Source organism: Cebidichthys violaceus, unplaced genomic scaffold (genome assembly GCF_023349555.1).
Source record: "Cebidichthys violaceus isolate CVI_PGR_0920_01 unplaced genomic scaffold, fCebVio1.0.p SCAF_6, whole genome shotgun sequence".
In the NCBI taxonomy this organism is placed as follows: Eukaryota; Metazoa; Chordata; class Actinopteri; order Perciformes; family Stichaeidae; genus Cebidichthys; species Cebidichthys violaceus.
Window position 1 is genome coordinate 9781100 of NW_027176816.1, and position 18413 is coordinate 9799512.

Sequence of the window (18413 nt, forward strand, 5' to 3'; positions counted from 1 at the left end):
TGAAGCATGCAAAACTGGATTTGCAAAAGTAATTTTTACACAGCACACACAGTAACGCACAAAAGGGCACACATGCAAATACATAATGACGTTGATATGATGAATGATGGTGTAGTTTGATACGATAGTGGGCGAGATGTTTGGTAAGGAGTCTAGTTAGACTTTCATGTAGCTATTGTGCCTCTACTGTTATTCTAGTATTTTTCAACAATACGTTGTTTATCTTCAGTAACACAATATAATTCTTAATTTTCTACATCTGCTTACACTATGCAGAGCATCCTGCAAGGTATCCCAGCGCGCTTTGGCGAGTGGCAAGGTACCCTCTGGTCGATTACACAACATTTACAATTACTGGCTACTAAGATTTTCCAGTTCACCTAACCAGCGCATTTTTTTGGACTGTAGAAAGAAACCCGTGCAGACACATGGAGACCGTGAAAACTCCACATAGACATGATCAAGCCAGTCCAATTGACCCCAAGACCTTTTTGGTTAGACAGTGCTAATGACAAAGCAACAAAGCTGACCCATGGTACTCTTGTTCAAAAATAATTTAGGCCAAGACAACACAAACAGATGAACCAAAACTCAACCCATCGTCTAATATGTGATTCTTAATTTGAAATGCAGTAATAAGAGCTCTAACATCTATTTACTGTCTCCATTACTTTCGCTGCCTGACTGACTGCAGAGAAGCCACAAAGGCCACCAACTAACTGATGAGATTCTGGGCTGACATTAAGTCAAACCTATCAATTACCACTTGCAATGCAATCTACTTGATGGGTTATCATCAATGCTAGCTTTAACTTTTCACCATTGTGTCTTTTGCTGTGCGTTACTACACTCTGATCACAATTTTATTTGATGCTAATGATGCTCATTTGAGACACTCTACTGCCTTCTTTGGTGATAAGATGATTCGCGTATTCATAGCCTACACACCACAGAGTGTGCAAATACAATATTATCTTTTCTGTGTTAGCTATTGGTCCATCTTTTGATAGAAAGAATAAAAGTATGGTAGAGATGAAGTTTTTAAAGAAGATAGAAGCAGGATCTGGTTTTGAGCCAGGGTTGGATGAGAAAGTTGAAAAAGCTATGATCTTTTAGGCATTTAGAAACGTTATAACAACTTTAGTCTTGACAGGTATTTGGTCTTTTCTTTTTTGGGCTCCGCTGATTTGAAGTTTGCGTGCAATTGTAGGTCTATACTGCTTAGAAATACAGCGTTATAAGCTGAAGTTTTCTCATGAAGACTGTAGTGTGTGTTGAATATTTTCACAAACAAGGTAAGCGTTTATACGCGGGCTAAGCAAGGACTTATTTCCTTGGTCAAAAAATGCCTGCTACTAAATCACAGCATAAAGAGCTTTGAGGATTGAAGTAAATCAACCAGCAGAATCATTCAACCCTACTGTATATCAACAATACACAAAACTTCAACTTCTATGAAGATTTTCTATGACCTGTTTATCCACACAGTGTCGGGGATTCTGTGATTGATCCTCCTAATTTCAACAGCAAACACTAAATTATAGCAACAAATAGTACTATACAAATAGTTTCTATTCGTTCTTAAAATGCATTGTGATGGAGCGGCACCAGTCTCTCATACAGGTTGCTCGTATATGTATGCATATATATTTATATATATATATATATATATATTTATATATATATATATATATATATATATATATATATATATATATATATATATACATATATATATATATATATATATATACATATATATATATATATATATATATATATACATATATATATATGTATATATACATATATATATATATATATATATACATATATATATATATATATATATATATATACATATATATATATATATATATATATATATATATATGACATTTTTATTATTATTATTAACTTCTATTAAAAAAAACTAATTGGAAATTTTATTTCAAAGCCTCATATTTCAGCTCTATTCCTCTTTTGTTTGATTGACAGGACAGGGACAGTTCTGGTGCCACCATTCTCCACCTCGCATCCCGCTTCAGTCACCATGAGATCACTGACTGGCTGCTGAAGAGTGGCGAGGTGGACCCCGGGGCCTCCACCGATACAGGCGCCGTACCTGTTCACTATGCTGCTGCCAAGGGAGATCTGCCCTCTCTCCGACTGCTACTGGGGCACAGCCCAAAGTAAGAGCAATGTGGTTTTGTCTTTGGAGCAGTTGGTAAGCTTCGTTCACTGTCTTAAAAATCTGATGTGGTGTGTGTGAGGTGTGATTTATGAGTTGATGATTTCTTCTTGCTGTTGTCTAATAGTGATCTCATTTGGTAACTTGTAGGATTTAAGGATCTTTTGTGCCGGGAATGCCTTGGTTTAGAACACAATATCTGAAAGCAGGCATGGTTTTATGGAGATACACTAAATATACAAGATGTTATGTAAATACACCCATTTCAAACTAAATGTGATACTTAGTAAATCACAAGACCAACGGTAGTTACTTTCAATCAATACCTTTCTATTACTTCCATCTACTGTGGTTAGTCATTGTCCCACCTATTCAAAGACATTTTTATATATGCAACTGAAATTGTGAATTTAAACATTTTAATGAAAATCTGAGGTTGTTTCCTAGCTGGTAAATCTACAGTAAACCATTCAACAGATACAACAAAGTAGGATAAACATCCCAATCAATATAACAGTTCATTATTAGAGTTATTTATATTAGGTATGAATATAAAGCTAAACTCTTGTACCTAATCCACCACTCATCTCTTTTTTTTCTCTCTCTCTGTCTTTGACCTGCTGTCCTTCTGCATCTCCTTCACCTGTGAAAACTGCAGTGCAAATTTGATTTAATAAGAGCCTTTAGGCTGTGGACACTTTTAATATTCTAGTCAGTTTCCTCTTACTGTTTGTAATGGAAAGAGGTTGCACTAGATCCACTGTTTAGATTCAGATTTCAGAATGCTGACATTGATAAATTGTCTTGCAGATGTCAAAGGTCAACTCATAATTATTTTCAGATGGTTATCAAACAAATGATACAGAAACAGCTGGTGTTTTGGTCAGCAGATCATCATACTATCAGTAGTATTTACATCACTAACTGGCACTGCTGGGAAGCAATCTGAGCTTTGCTTTTTTGATACCAATGGAGCAACCAACACACTCTGTGTTCAAATCCCATTTAGAAACACTGGTTACTGGTTTAACTTTCTCAAAATATTGCACACTACAACCTACGTGTGCTGCTTATGTAATACATCGAGTATAATTTCCATAATGTTGACACAAGACTGTATGAGATCCATATCAAGAATCAAATAGATGACCAAATACTTTGTTTCCAAACCACACTGGCAGCCTTAGACTACGTCCACACTACTCCGTTTCTATTTGAAAACGCATATGTTTTGCTATGTTTACACTGAGCGTCCACACTACGCCGGCGTTTTCGAGCACTGTAAACGGAGGACTTTAAAAACGCTCCCGAAGACGGATACGTTTGGAAACTCCAGGTAGCGTATTCGTGTGGACGGACATAAACGCATAAGTTTGGAAACGATGACGTAGACACCCGCGATCGACTACCAGGTTAATTTAACATGGAGAACTGATTACAGGCATTGCTGACCTTGTTGTCTTTACTAGCAGCTGTTGTCCAGTTAAAGTCTGCATGTCTGTGGAGGAAACAGCTGTTATTGTAGCGATCAGTGAGCGGCATGAGAGAGAGAGAGAGAGAGACCCGCAGCTGTAACTAACGTTAAGTCTGAAAAATAAAACGTATTAAACTTTCCACGAACTGTATCTGTTTGAGTTCATAGAGGAAGATTTGAGAGAAGATCTTAAGTATCAAACACGTATTTACGATCATTAAAGACTACTTTTTTACTCTGGTTGCTTAGTTACAAAATACGACAATCTACTTCCTGTTTACATCGGTGCATGCCCAGTGTATGTGAAGAGTCACGTGATATTCGTTTTCAGGCGTGTAATATGGACGGAGATCATTTCGGAAATGATGGCTGAAACGCTGTGTGAATGGAGATCGTTTTCGCTTGAAAATGGATGGATGTAGCCTTAGATTGGACCTAATTTTGCATTCGACAATTATTTTCTCAATTAATCAATTAATTATTTGGTGTATAGAACATCAGAAAAAAATAAACCCATACATATTTTATTTTACTATAATGCAAGACCAAGACAACAGCAAATTTTCGCATTTGATAATCTGAACCTGAAGTTACTTTTAACGATTAAAAACGCTGAATTGATTAATGAAAACAGTTGCAGATTAATTCCCTATAGATTGACTAATTGCTGCTGCTTCAGTAAGAAGTGTCTGTGTGTGCTTGTGATTACCTCTTGATGAATATCATCCCTTATCAGTCCAGTGTCAGACCCACCAGTGCCCTGCAGAGATAACACCTTCCTGTGTGGACTGGTACAACTAGACGGACACGGGTGAGGTATTGTCCTTTCTGAGAAGCAGCACTGAGCACAAACCGACACCACAGTTGGTGTCGGTTTGCAGGAAATGAGTAAAACCGTATCGAGCAAGAAAAGGAGCATTATAAAAAGCTACACTGTCTGATTCAGTACACACCTATGGGCCACCAGTTGAGATATGAGATTATACTGTATATATGATATGCAGCATTGGCATTATGAACTGCTATTTTGATGTATAGTGTCGTACCATCAGATCACCGTGAACGTCTCTTGTCAAAAGTATTCACAGGGATTTGAGTCTGACATTGCCAAGTAGGGGAGTAGAATAATTATCTGTTAATTAGGGCCACACTAACAGTTGTGGAGTAAACACTGTGAGAGAAGATGTTATCTGTTCTTCCTCCACAGAAACAGTGCTTGATATTTTAACAAAAGATCCATAGTGTGACACTTAATTTTTCTTTCTTTCTTTGAATAGGTAGCTCAGGGACGTCTCAGTAGTATGGCTGTTGATTGAGTGGTAAACAATTAATGCTTTTTAAACTTACATTTGTCATTTCTATTTCAGTGATATTAAAGTGAATTCAGTACACAACCAGGTCTTTGTGGGTAACGTCAAGTAGGCAAGACTGTTGGCCTTGTTTGGTTTTCAATTTAGCATTATTAATAGCAACACCTGTCTGGTTATAAAACAATAAAAAAGGAAAATATGGAGATAACTGTTGAGCTGATGGATGTTCTTTTTGCTGGTGTCTACTTCAGTCATTAACAATGACCACGAAATACAAAAGGTAAATAATTTACGCCTTGGTCTTTAAGCCTTGTCAGTAGAATTGCTTTGACTCTGATGACCTGAGCCGGATGAGCAGCTTGTCCAGGCACTTACCTCTGCCCCTACAATATAGTGTGGTTGCACCCCACACAGGTGCGTATAGCTGCTGAAAATTTAATGAGCCTCAGGGACATGGTGGCTCCCCGATAGCTGGTCGCCATTCACTCTCCTCTGCCACTACCCACACTCTTACTGTTTACCACCATCTCCACGGCAACACACTGTTGCGCCAGCCGGCGATAAGATAATGAGGGAAACAAATCCATTTGAATAGACGGGCTTGCTTTCTTGCCTCAGGCATTGTTCAGAATTGAACTTTGCAAAAAAGAGATAGCATTCTTGTTTCAAGGTTTATTAGAAGCTGCAAATTTATATTGGCACGTTTTAAGAGGTAATTGAATGTCTGTTTGTTCTGCCTGAAAAATCACAAAGACAACATGACCCCCTCAATTACACCACCAGTTTAGTAACCAGCAGCCTATTGACGGTATACATGATGAGAGTGTTGCTGCACAGAGGTAATGGTACACACACTAACAGGTGGTAAACAAGCAACACCAACTGAAATTGGAGTCTTTTGCAGCATTACACTAAATCAATCATTTAAAGTTCTATTTCGATTTCAGTCTCATACCTATGCCATTTTTTTCAAGACCTCATACGACCACATCGGCTTTGACCAATATAGACTTTTGAAGGCTGGTGCGCTGGCTTGAAGATTAAAGCTTGTTACCAATATATTTGTATTTGACATCTACATCCTTATCCAATCTGGCCTTTTCATGATAGAAATGCAAGGATCTAAAAGAGTTTGCCCCTGAAATGTATTCTTGACATTTACAGCAACTACAAAACTACCACTATCACATCTATTCATTGGTTGGGTAAAAAACTGTTACACAATGTGATAAAAGGCTAGTGCTGGTTTAACTGTAGGTGCAGTACCCACTGAGATGGTTGCAAATATTTTCATTGTATAGTTATTATTAGACAAGCACTCAGAGGATGGCTGTAGTATTCAGCTGTCTGCAATGTTGTACTCATTTAGCAATCAGTCTTTTTGTGTTATAATAGGCTCAGCACAGATGGGACTTATTGTCCCGATATTTTAGTGTTTGGTATGGATGGGAGAAGAAGCTACAAATTCAGATGTAGCTTAGAAATCTAACAGAGAACCAAAACCATGTGCTGTGCCTCTGTTGATAGCCTTGATACACAAAAGAGTGAGAGTGAGCGAGAGGCTACAGACAGGTTATGCAATCAATTAGTGTAGATTAAGATCTTCGGCCAAGCAATTAATTCCAACATGCAGTTGAAAAGGGTAGACTTCTGCATTAGGGTTTTCTATAAAGTTAGCTGTTAACATTTTATTTGGACACACAGGAAAATCTTTGGAATACTTATTTAGTCTTTTCTTACTTCTTTTGTTCACAGAACAGCTGCTGAAACAGGAATATGGACTGTGTGACTCAAATGGGTCATATAGTCCAGCATTGAATTAATTCATACTAGCATTCATTTCCTCACCTTCAAAGTAAAAACCTTGTCCCAAAATTAGGCAGTTCATACTGTATCCAAGTGTCTAATGTAGTAGCAAGGCGGAACCCAAATTCAAGAAAAGACAGTATGAATATTAATAAAGATGACAACATAAAGTGATTAGGATGGCTATTAAACACTAGGTGTATTTTCTAAGAAGGTAATTTGTGTTGGTAAGTTCAGAAGAAATTTTGTATGAGCCTCTAAAGTTCTAAAGTCAGTGTGTATCCATGTAAGAGGTCACAAAAGAGGTTCAATTAGGTGGTGTTCAACATTAAGTTTAGACATAAAAAGTAAGGGGTTAAGAGGTGAGTAGTGTTTTTCACTTCACCAACTCTGGACTTTCTTCAGCACTAATCTTCTTAACTTCATGGTACAAGTTGGATAAAAAAAACAACCTTTCTGTTCTCTTTTACAACAAGAGATTTAATCTGAGGGAATGCAATGTATCGTGCCATTTTGAGATCCTTTCCGGCAAAGGGCCCACAGTATTACAACTGTACACTTTGTGAGAGTATTGTTATCAAGTTAAAACCGTATATGTGCAATTCTTAAAGTCAAGTATTACATGCTCCTCTACAGGTTTAAAAACACACTAGATAAACTGGCAATCTGCATGTTGTCTACTGTCCCTACGTGTTTGTCTGTGTTTTAATTGTGTTATCTTAGTGTACTTTTTGGGCTCTGCTGTCAACAGTTGTAGCTTCTAAAAGAAGATATGGATAAAGAGCTGTGCATTATGTAAATCAATAAGTTGCTATGATGGAATATATTACATTATATTAGGTCTTTCAAAATTTCATACACAATAAACTTTGGTCACACGGCTGAATAAAGTGCATAAATTCCCCCACAACATTCTTCATTATTTAGACAGGAAAAGCCAGTGAGAAGATAACAAGCCTCTGTCAGGCAAGGAGACCATTAGTGTGACATCAATTACTCTGCTAGTAATGAAGATAACCTTGGTCATTGTTACCCTGTACATGGGGGGGGGGGGGGGGGGGGCATTGTACAGACAATTACTGGGGTATACTCATCGGAGCAGAACTGAAAATATATCAAATGTCCACTACTTTAAAGTGTTTTTCTGCTTTCCATGACTGACGACGTAGCGCCCCTTGTGCAACTTGCTAGCGCTGTCGTCACACAAGGCTAACCTCTTTCTTCGCTCTTTGAAATCTACACCTGTCTTCAAAAAGCACCTCTTTAGTGGATTGTTGAAGCCCCTTCACTTTGGAGAGTTGTGACAAAGGCAAAGGGCTTTCATAGAATCATATCCGTTTTACCTCAAAAGCACCCAACTTTGTCCCTCTCACAGCATTTGTGGTTCGGATTAATGACAAATGTAAGTTTCTCTGCTAAACAGACCCCAGTGAGCATGTGAACACTTTGGTTACACTTATCAATAATTTACCTGTCTGTCCACTTCCTCATGACAGAACCGTTGATAACTTACCTTTCTTATTTTGAAATATTTAAAGTGTGCTTGTTTTTGCTTGGAACTTGTCCTGTCATCATCCAGACTTCTATTGTTTATTCTAACATTTCCCTGACAGACAAGCCTGTGTTTAAGTTGAGCTGACTTTTAGCCTTGAAAGGAAAGTTTGGCATGGTCATGTCCACTTAAACCCTACCTCTCCTTTCCCTTAACCTTCTCTGCTCCTCTTCACTACTCACTACCCTGGCAACCCTTCCTGAAGCTGCCTTCAGAGATTTGTAGGGCGTAGAACATAGTGCAGACATTTGCAGAGGCAAAGCACAGATTAATTCAATGTCATTACAATGGTTGCACTTTAAAAAAGGTCAGCGGTAGCCAAGGTCAAAGTTGAAATAATTTGAACTTTGAGGGGCTCCGTGGCAATTTCCACACCAAGGGTAGTGCTTCTGCCTCCCCATAGGAAAACAATGACACAGTGCAGAACGGTTCATATGTTGGCAGCTTTAAGCACAAAGCAAGTCGGGCAAAGCTACTGGAGTGATAATCCTCTTAGGAGACTCATTGCTCATTTGTCAGTGTCCAAATAAAGCTCGCCCTTATGAGATTTAGATTTAGTGGGGAAGCGCTCATTCACTCCAAGAACTCCCACTGTGACTGAAAAGATCTGGAACAAGGGGGCTTTTACTTGGGAGGCGGGGCTTAGGGCCTTTGGAAATAAGAGAGCGGGATTTGGCTCAGCGTCACTGCTGTCTGCTCTTGAAATAGCCGTAGGTTGACATTGTAAATGGATGTTTACAATGTCAGTTACCTGCTGCCTTCAAATAATCCCACATCCAAACCTTCAGATAAATGTGTTTCATCATACAGCTGAAAGAGTGTAAACAATGATTTGACGGCCGTGTCTGAAGAAGACACACTTTGTGTATGGGATAATTATGAGTGGGTATAAATGAATTGATCAGACTTGTAAGAGGAGGTAGACAAGACACCATTACTGCAGTGGCACCTCACTAGAAAACCTGCATGAGGCAGTCAAATGTAAACTTTTTCACTTTGAAGTGCTTTTGCCAAGAAATCTTACCAGCAGTTTGTGTAGAACCAGTTATATGTTGAGAATATAAATGATGATACAAAATGCAAGTTACGGTTGTAGTCTTCATTACAAATGTCAATGTTGAGTTTTACTATCTTGTGGTTAGAATTGCAAGAACTGATGAAACACAGCATTTTTCACAGCAAGAACAAACTGAATTTATGAATCAAGTGACTTAAGTTAGTGAATGAGACCGTTCCTAGGCACACCAAAAGAGGCAATATGGTGTTTTGCTTTACAGTTTTGCATTCAAATCAAATGTTGCATTGTCATTTGAAACCCAAACTCTTTAGTTTTTTTTGGGCTGAAAATAAGATTGCGCCAATAATCCATCCATCCATCTTGTACTGTATGTACAAATTACATTAATTACAGATTATCATTAATTACAGTGTTAAAAGCCTTTTGGGATGCAGTACTCTACAAAGTATTTGAGGCAACTGAGGGTGTGGACATGAAATAAGTAAAACTTATTTCATCCATTCAGTAATGTTTGTACCGAGATATTACAAATCTGAATCACACAATTGCAATTCCAGTGAGTTGTCTTTAAAATCCACAATTGTAAGTATCTATTTCCTGGTGTCAGTAGATTCTGTGGATGCAGACTTGTATGTTAGTAATGGGTCAACAAGTAACTCTTCTTTTGTTTTTGTCTAACTATTTAGGTTTCAGTGATGAAGGAATCACAGGCTTCCATTATAGATATTTGGTATCCACGTGTCTCTATTTACTGTAAATTCCTCACAGCGTTGTCAACTCCCAAACTAAGAATGGTGCCACTCCACTCTACCTGGCCTGCCAGGAGGGTCATCTGGAGGTCGTCCAATACCTGGTCAAGGATTGTGGGGCAGATCCGAGCATCAGAGCCAATGATGGGATGACACCTCTGCACGCTGCTGCCCAGATGGGCCACAACACCGTCATTGTCTGGCTGGTATGTTAGGATGTCAGAACACTATGGATCATATCTTGTAAACAAATAGAGTACATTTATTTATCCCTTGGTCCACATGCCATACTGATGTTCAAACAAATCTGGTTAAATGTAAATTAAGAACTCGCAGATGTCTATGATAATGTAAATTAATGTTGGATTATTAGTTTGTTTTAATATTGTTGAGCTCTCCAATTCTACAATATATTTCATAACCAAAATGACTCTTTGATAACACCAGAAGAACTTTGTTGCAGGTTTTTATTATCGGAATACAAAGGCAAAGTGGTCTTTAACTTTGTCCCCAAAAGCAGTTTTTATTCATTTGCACAGGAAATGTTTTAGCAATGACTTTAACTTGTATTAAGTTCTATCCTCCCTCCTTTAGATGAATTTCACAGAGATCAGCCTGTTGGGCAGGGACAGTGACGGGGCCACGGCCATGCACTTTGCAGCCAGTCGAGGTCACGCAAAGGTGCTCAGCTGGCTGCTGCTGCACGGCGGAGAGATCGTCACTGACAATTGGGGAGGAACCCCACTTCATGACGCTGCAGAGAACGGTGAACTGGAGGTGTGTGATTGCGTCGTTTTCTTACTTCTCTAGTGCTCAGTTAGACTGGAACTAAAAGTGAAATAGAATACAGGTGCATAAACCTCTTCCTTTTGATGTTGTATTACCATAGACAGTGAAACAGCTGGCATGCTAATACAAGAGTAGTACAAGACGGAGTAACTTTGTGCAGAATGTTGGCTGTACTGATCCTTTTTAATAGTAATGGCAACACGAGCAGTAGCGGAGATGATCAGTTGTGTTGGAGCATTATGATTATTGGTGCTCACATATCCACATTGAGTTTCACATTCAACCATCCGTTTTGAATAAATGGCCTCTAGCTTATGGCTTTACCAACACTCTGACCTTCTACTTTGACTAATGTTTTGTTGTATCCAATTCTGGTCAGTCAGCTGTTTCAGCACAAGGTTGATGTGTTAAATGTGGATACATTTGTATGTTATGTCTGTTATGTGCACTGCATGAGAAGGGTTTGAAATTAAACTCAAAAGGAAACTGACCTCAAGCCTGGCTTAAAGGGTGCCAGCCTAAGTTTTGGAGATGAGAGAACAAAAGAAAATACGGAAAAACAAACCTTTCTCATTCTGGGAATAAGCGGCCTAATCTGGCACTTGACAGGGAGGATTATAAACAGATGCTTTATACAGTTCAAGTTTAGCAGAAACGCTTCGTATTAAAGAGGAAGGTCTCCCCCAGTAATATTCTGCTTTTAGGAAGGATATTTAATTTCCTGTTAGCTATTACAGTAATTTATGAGCAAGACTTTGTCAATGATTGAGATGGTTAGTGATCAATCAGGTAATATTTTGCATCCTCCTAGCAAGGGTCTCATAAATAATTCAAATATGGATATTTTTAAATTTTGAATCATTACATAAGTGTAAATATAATAACAAACAAATGCATTTTTAAAAAAGCACATTTATCTCTTTTATACTGTACTACAGTGGTGATTTTTTTTCTGCTCCATTGTAGCGTAAAGTAGCGAAAACTAGAATTTCTGTCAACACTGATGTTGATACTTTACACTTTTTTCAGAACAAATCATCTCTCAGGTTTTTGTGTAAATGAGATTTATTTTAACTGATTGATGCTGATTCACTTTCTCTATCGCTCTCTTGTCACTCTCCAGTGCTGTCAGATCCTTGTGGTCAATGGGGTGGACCTGGGCATAAAGGACCTGGATGGTTTCACAGGAGCAGATCTGGCTGAATACAATGGCCACTCCCAGTGTGCCAAGTATCTGCACACTGTGGAGAACATGGTAAGAGACACAGTGTGCATCCTGACTAACTACAACTTCCCTGTGGACAGGGCCACACCTAGAGGTAATTTATCAGTGATGGTCAAAGTATTTTAATTTCCAGAAACTGTGAATCTTGTCTAAGAAATAACTCAAGTAAGAAAAAGATCAGGTGTTTATTTTATTGATCAAATTATTGGATGTTCCCTAAAGACTTTTATATCTAAATATATCAATATTAACAATTTCTACATAATGAACAATACCTCAAACTCCACAGACCGGATTTTTCCTGAAACTTAACTGAATTATATGCTACTTGCTCTTTAAAACTGACCGCAATCCTTTAAGTGTTGTTAACCTTGGGTAGGGAATCTGAGGTGGTCACAAGCTTTGTCAAGCCTGTACAAAACTACATGAGTTATAATTGGTTATCATGTATGCTATAGTGACTTCATGCTCCATGACTATAATCTAAATTCTGCAAAAATATTAGTCAAACATTTGATTTTACATATTCTAATAATAATTAATAATTCAAATTCTAGCTTAGTTGGTCCCCCAGAGTCTAAATGGAAAAAAAACAGCTGTCCCTGAGCCCACATGTCCCTTGACTGACATCAGTTTTTCTCTGCTAATTGCCAGAGCGATTACCGCTTCTATACAGTGTACTCCACAGCTTCAACTCACTGATAACCCCAAGTGACCAGAGGAAAAATAACTCCTCCGCACTGAACTCTCTTTGGTGTGTGGGAAACATATTTCCCCCCTCTTGTACTCTTCCCATTAGGGACATTCAGCCAAGTCCTGTACTGTGGGAAAAGCAGAGGGCCCCAGAGCCTTTTTGATCAGCTGTGAGATGTTTCATTAGTGTGCACTCATTAAACACATAATGCTCTTCCCCTCATGTAAGTATTCAGGGACTGAGAGGTAGTGGGATTTAGGAACTGATGACCAAGTACTTAATTCATATTCACTAATTAATGAATGTCTTGTGTAATGACGCTGTACCTTTTTACATCTAAATGAATGAGTAATTACTTAAGAATTAATTTATGACTATTGTTTTTACTACCATGGAAATCATGACCACATCTTGGGTAGTTTGACAAAACCAATATAATGATACTTGTATTCACAAACTGCATCCTCTGACAGAGTGTGGAGCACCGTGTTTTGTCACGAGACCCCTCAATGGACCTCGAGTACAAGCAACCGGACTCAGGCCTCTCGTCCCCAAACACCACCATGCCCCCCGTCAGCCAGGCGGCACACTTTGACATCAGTTCACCATCCAGCTCCCTGTCCAACTACGACTCAGCCAACTCCAGCCAGTCCAGCACTGGGGAGAAAAGAAGCAGCCTAACGACGTCACGGGGCCCGCCTGCTCAGCTGAACACAGTTGCACACACAGGTCTGCAATGCATGGAGTTAAAATATGAAACTTTAGTTAGACTAGAATTTTGCCAACAAGGTGGCTAGAAATGTTTAATTTAAAATAATTACCAATGATGTCCCATTCTGTTTCTAAATTGAAATATCAAATGATAATGAGCTTAACGGTCAAAAATATTTTTATCAGCTCATAATCAGAGTGGTACTGTAATGCAAGCTTTGTTGTCTTCAGTCATTTAGCCATAAATCCTCAGCTGGTGTTTCATCAGAGCAATGGTGCAACCCTAAGCTCTTTACTGAGGTAAAGCTGATATCATGCAGCACTTTGCTTCCTATTGGTTTATGTCGCAGGTGCGTGGTACACTGGTGCTGCACCCTAGTGGCAGTGTGCAGATTATCTGTTGCAAGGAGAGGTGATCATGTTTCTCATTCATGGTTGAACGGTGAAAAGCAAGGTTTGCCTAATGCTTCGTTTTACCCTTTTGTCACAGGTGCATCAGAGTCAGCCATTTCAGACATGCAGGCGTACATGGACATGCTAAATCCAGACATTGGCTCCGACATGCCCAAAAAGAATGAGATACCCGCTGATACTGCCTCCAAGCCCCCACCACCACCACCACCACCACCAACCTTTCCACCCCCACCTCCCCCACAGTCTCCCCCGGCGCCCCCTCCACCCCCGACCTACCCTGCACCACAGCCCCCTCAGGAGCCAACATCAGCGGAGTTCCTGAAGGTGAAAAGCAACTTGCGTCACGTGGAGAGCAGCACCAGCAAGACGGAGGTAAGGACAGAGGTGGTGAGCTCCTGCCCGAGCTCACATTTTAAACAGTTTGTAAATCGAGCCTCTGGGCTGTTCAAAGATGTCCTCATCTAGAGGGAAATCTCCAAATGCAAAAACATGTTTTATTGGATCATTGTTTGTGCCCGTCCATCAAACTGTTTCACTGTGCAGATATATTTAGTTAGGGTGTCACCCTCTGAGTTTGTGTAAAGACAAGCAGACAGTGTAGTAAAGCATAAATACCTCAAGTTTTGGGAAAAAATGTTTTGCGGAGTCTGTGACATGATGAGTGATATGGAAAAATCCTAAAGAAGCATAAGGACCGGTGTGTAAATTGCCAATTAGCTACCATTTTCCCTTGTGTCTAATCAGTTGGGCGATTGCTCTTGTGTAACAGTGTGCCTACAAAGATGTTATTGTGTTAGCATGGCTAACGAGGCTAACAAAGATGCTCATTACTGTGGCACGCCTGACACACACAATGGTTGTTGTGATGGGCATGATCTTAATTCCAGTAATTAATCTGGCTACAGATCACTCAAAAGTGTGTTTAAAGGAGCGGCAATTTAAAATTGGCATCAACATTAGTTTCAGTGCTGTTTCTGGTACTTCGGTGCTGCTGTGAAGTGCATTAAAAACAAATTGTGAAGTTATTCAAATTGAATTGTAATTGGGTTGGTCAGAGAACACTGTAATCAATCAATTATCAAAGATAATCAATCTGAGAGATCACTTTCACCTCATGAAGAATTTATCTCCTGGTTGTTGCCATGACTTCCAGTATGATGGTAGAAAGATACAAGTCTCTGTTCAGTTGTATGAACATGTTGCTTTAGTTTCAGACGAGCACTACGAATGTGAGACATATTTTTGCAATTTTGCTAATTATTGTTTTGCATTTATTTTCAAGTACAACAGAAGCAAAAGGCTTTTATCTTGTATATTTATTTGCAGTACCATCCCTAAATCAGCCTAATTTAAAGATTGTCAGTGGTGTATCGTTTCATCTAAAAGCAGAAGTATACTACAAAGTTAAGGAGCTGTAAAAATAAAAATCAATTGCTCAGAAAGAGGCTTTGTTTTTAGATCTGCTATGCAAAGTCGGTTGTTGTTAGATGTTATAAAGTTTCCAGGTAGTGATATTTTCATGTGTGTGTGTGTGTGTGTGTGTGTGTGTGTGTGTGTGTGTGTGTGTGTGTGTGTGTGTGTGTGTGTGTGTACGTACGGGAGAGTTTTTATGATTAGTGCCACCCCCTCTCCTCTTTGTACCCAGGTGACCAGCCCGGGGCTCGCCCTCATTAACAATTTAACAAAAGCCAGTGCTCAGATCACATGCACTCATGCGTGCAAACTCACACGATTAAGATCAGTGTCGACCATATACATTTAGAAAAACAATCTACCTTGGGCGCCATAGTAACAGGGAACGGTAACATCATCCATGGACGGAGCCGACGAAATGGACCAATCTCACAACAAGTAGACGTATTACAGCTTAGAGCGTAGAAAACCTATTTTTTTTGTACGTTATTATTGGATGGAGTTGTAGGGTAAGGAACTTTCGCACATTTGAGATTTTTACTGTCGGCTTTCTCTGCTCTTCTTCCATCTCATTTGTCTGTATTTGCCTTGACTGAAGTCAAATGTTTCGTGAGAAGCAGCCAAACAAATGACTGCTTTGCCTCTCTCGTTTTTTTATTTTTTATTCTTTTGACCTACTGTAGTTTCTCTAGAAAATGTGGACTTTAACATCTTAGCCGTGATTAGTAGATTTTCTGACGCTAATTCAGGGGACTGAAGGTTGGAATATTGTAATAATCCCTAAAAACCTGAGCGATTTGAGTGCGGTCAGCCATGGTGAGGTCAGCACCTGGGTCTTTGTGTTTTGCATAAGAGGCACTGTGACAGGGTTGGGGAGTGTTTGGTCTGCGGGCTGGTGGTGGTGACATCATTGCTCCTGCTGTGGCCGGACCGATAGGTTATTGATGAGGCCTGTAGGTAAAGTGAGAAGGCAGGTAGAGTGGCAGGCGTAGCGTTGAGCAGAGAGGAGGTGACACTCTGGATTTGGTAACAGCTACTCTCTGTGCTCTGTTTGTGGATGAGGCTCAGTCCAGACAGGAGCAGAGCTGCAGGAGAGGATTGTTAATGCTAAGGTAAGGTGTTCAGAGGAGAAAGAGAGCTTGTTTTTTTTTTACCAGTTTGGGCTGCCGATGCTGGAAAAGATAGAACAAATTGCTTTGTGTATTTTTGATAATTGAAAGGTTGTGGAGCAGTTTGAGCTGCCTTGTGGTTCAACAATGAATGTGTTGCATCTTGTCATGTTTTAATTGTTCTACTTTCCATGTTCTACTTTTTACTAATTTTAAAATGGCACAGTCTTCCTGTGTATGACCTTTCGTTATCTTAGAGTTTTGCAAAACCACATGCAGATGTGCTGAAACATTTTAAACCGCAACCAGGCAAAAAAAATACAATGCATTCAAAGGCATTAGACTGTAAAAACAAATATATAACAATCACTTTTTGCTGACAGTAGTTATAATAGACAGTTATAATGGGAAGAAATGAGGCGTTTGTACGTCTGTGTGAGGGAGGGAGGCAGCGACAATGCTTTGTACATTTGCTTTTGTTGGCCCACCTCCCCAGAGGATGACAATCAAACCATCTGTAGTGCTCCCCTGCTCACATTACCCTCCCACCTGATGAGTGCTCAGGGACCATTTCTTTGACAGTAGACATGAGTCAACAACACTAAACAGGCTTATAAGAAGTTAAAACGTGACGCCACAATGGAGGAGAGGTCAGAGGTCAGCTGTCATTTATTTCCCTCGACTTGAGAGGCAAAGTGACTATATATTTTGCTATGATGACTAAGGCATGCTTGTAGTTGACAGCTTTCAACATTAATTCTTAAAAAATTCCGTTTTCACATTTACATACCTTTTTGTGACAAACTGTTGGAAAGAAGTAATGCCAAGGAAGAGACTTCATTTTAAGTTCTTTGAGGCAAATACTTGATGTAAATGAGATACATTTTTCATTAGGAAAATGTACCCACAGATTGACCTGAAGGACTTTTCATGTTATTCAGTAACTACTTGCTACTTTGTAAGCTCACCTTGCCCAACATGCAAGGTGAGCTTATCTACCGCTAGTGCCTGGTTATTATATTATAATAGCAGCATACAGTGAAAACTCTCAGATTGACAGGACTTTGCTATCCAATCTTTCCAGGTCCAGCTGCCTGAGATAGATGTCAGAAGGAAAGTGAGAGTGCTCAACTCAAAGGGCCAAGTGACCTCTGACCCTTCTCTGTGGACAGAAGGGTCTCTCTTACACTGGTTCAAAAGCTGCAAGTGAACTCGTATGTTCTGTGGCACAGCAATCTTTACATGAAACAATGCAAATATTTTACTAGAACTGAACTAAAGCCCTGTTATGTTACTCAAATCAGGCTGTTTTGGTCACACGAGAGAGCTAATCTTGGAACAAAAGCTACTATGTTTGTCTTCCAGTGTGTTGTCACAAATGACAAAAGTACCGTTTAGCCGTTCACCCCTCTGTATTTCTAAAACGCCAATGTTTCTGTTACTTTGTCAACCAAATACTAATTATATATAATTTTTTATATAAATGAATACCAATTGTATATTACTTGTATATATTTATATTTCCTTAAACTTATTACCCTTGCTTTGTGCCGCAAGTAACAATTTTTTCTGCATATTAATAATTACTGATTTATACGTTTGTCTTGATTTTTTTTTTTTTTTAAGGTGATGTTTTATCCGATCAACAGTCCAAAACCAAAATATATTGAGTTTAATATCTCATAACATAAAGAATTGAAAATATTACATTAAAGAAGCTTGATCCGGGGAATGTTTGGTTAATTTGGTCAAAGCAGTCAACAATTTAATTTAAAAGACTAATTGACTAATCAACTAATCATTTCAGCTCAAATAATAATTTCATAAGGTGCTAAAAACATAAATGGCTATGTGTATTTCTCGTATCTCTTTCCTGTCTTAATATGCTGAAGTTTAATTTATCATATCTGGGCTAATACAAGCTATATTCTGAAATGCGGCGAATGAGCAGGTTAATC

The 18413-nt window shown here is 39.0% G+C and overlaps 1 protein-coding gene across 1 annotated transcript in view; it reads left to right on the forward strand.

The window, feature by feature from the left end:
* Positions 1-18413, forward strand: part of espn (espin) — a 43340-nt gene that overhangs the window by 1323 nt on the left and 23604 nt on the right. Inside the window, exons 2-7 of the mRNA XM_068733666.1 lie at positions 1999-2192; positions 10120-10306; positions 10695-10877; positions 12013-12144; positions 13282-13537; positions 14010-14305. Coding sequence (XP_068589767.1) covers positions 1999-2192; positions 10120-10306; positions 10695-10877; positions 12013-12144; positions 13282-13537; positions 14010-14305 — 1248 coding nt within the window. The remainder of the gene's footprint in view (positions 1-1998; positions 2193-10119; positions 10307-10694; positions 10878-12012; positions 12145-13281; positions 13538-14009; positions 14306-18413) is intronic.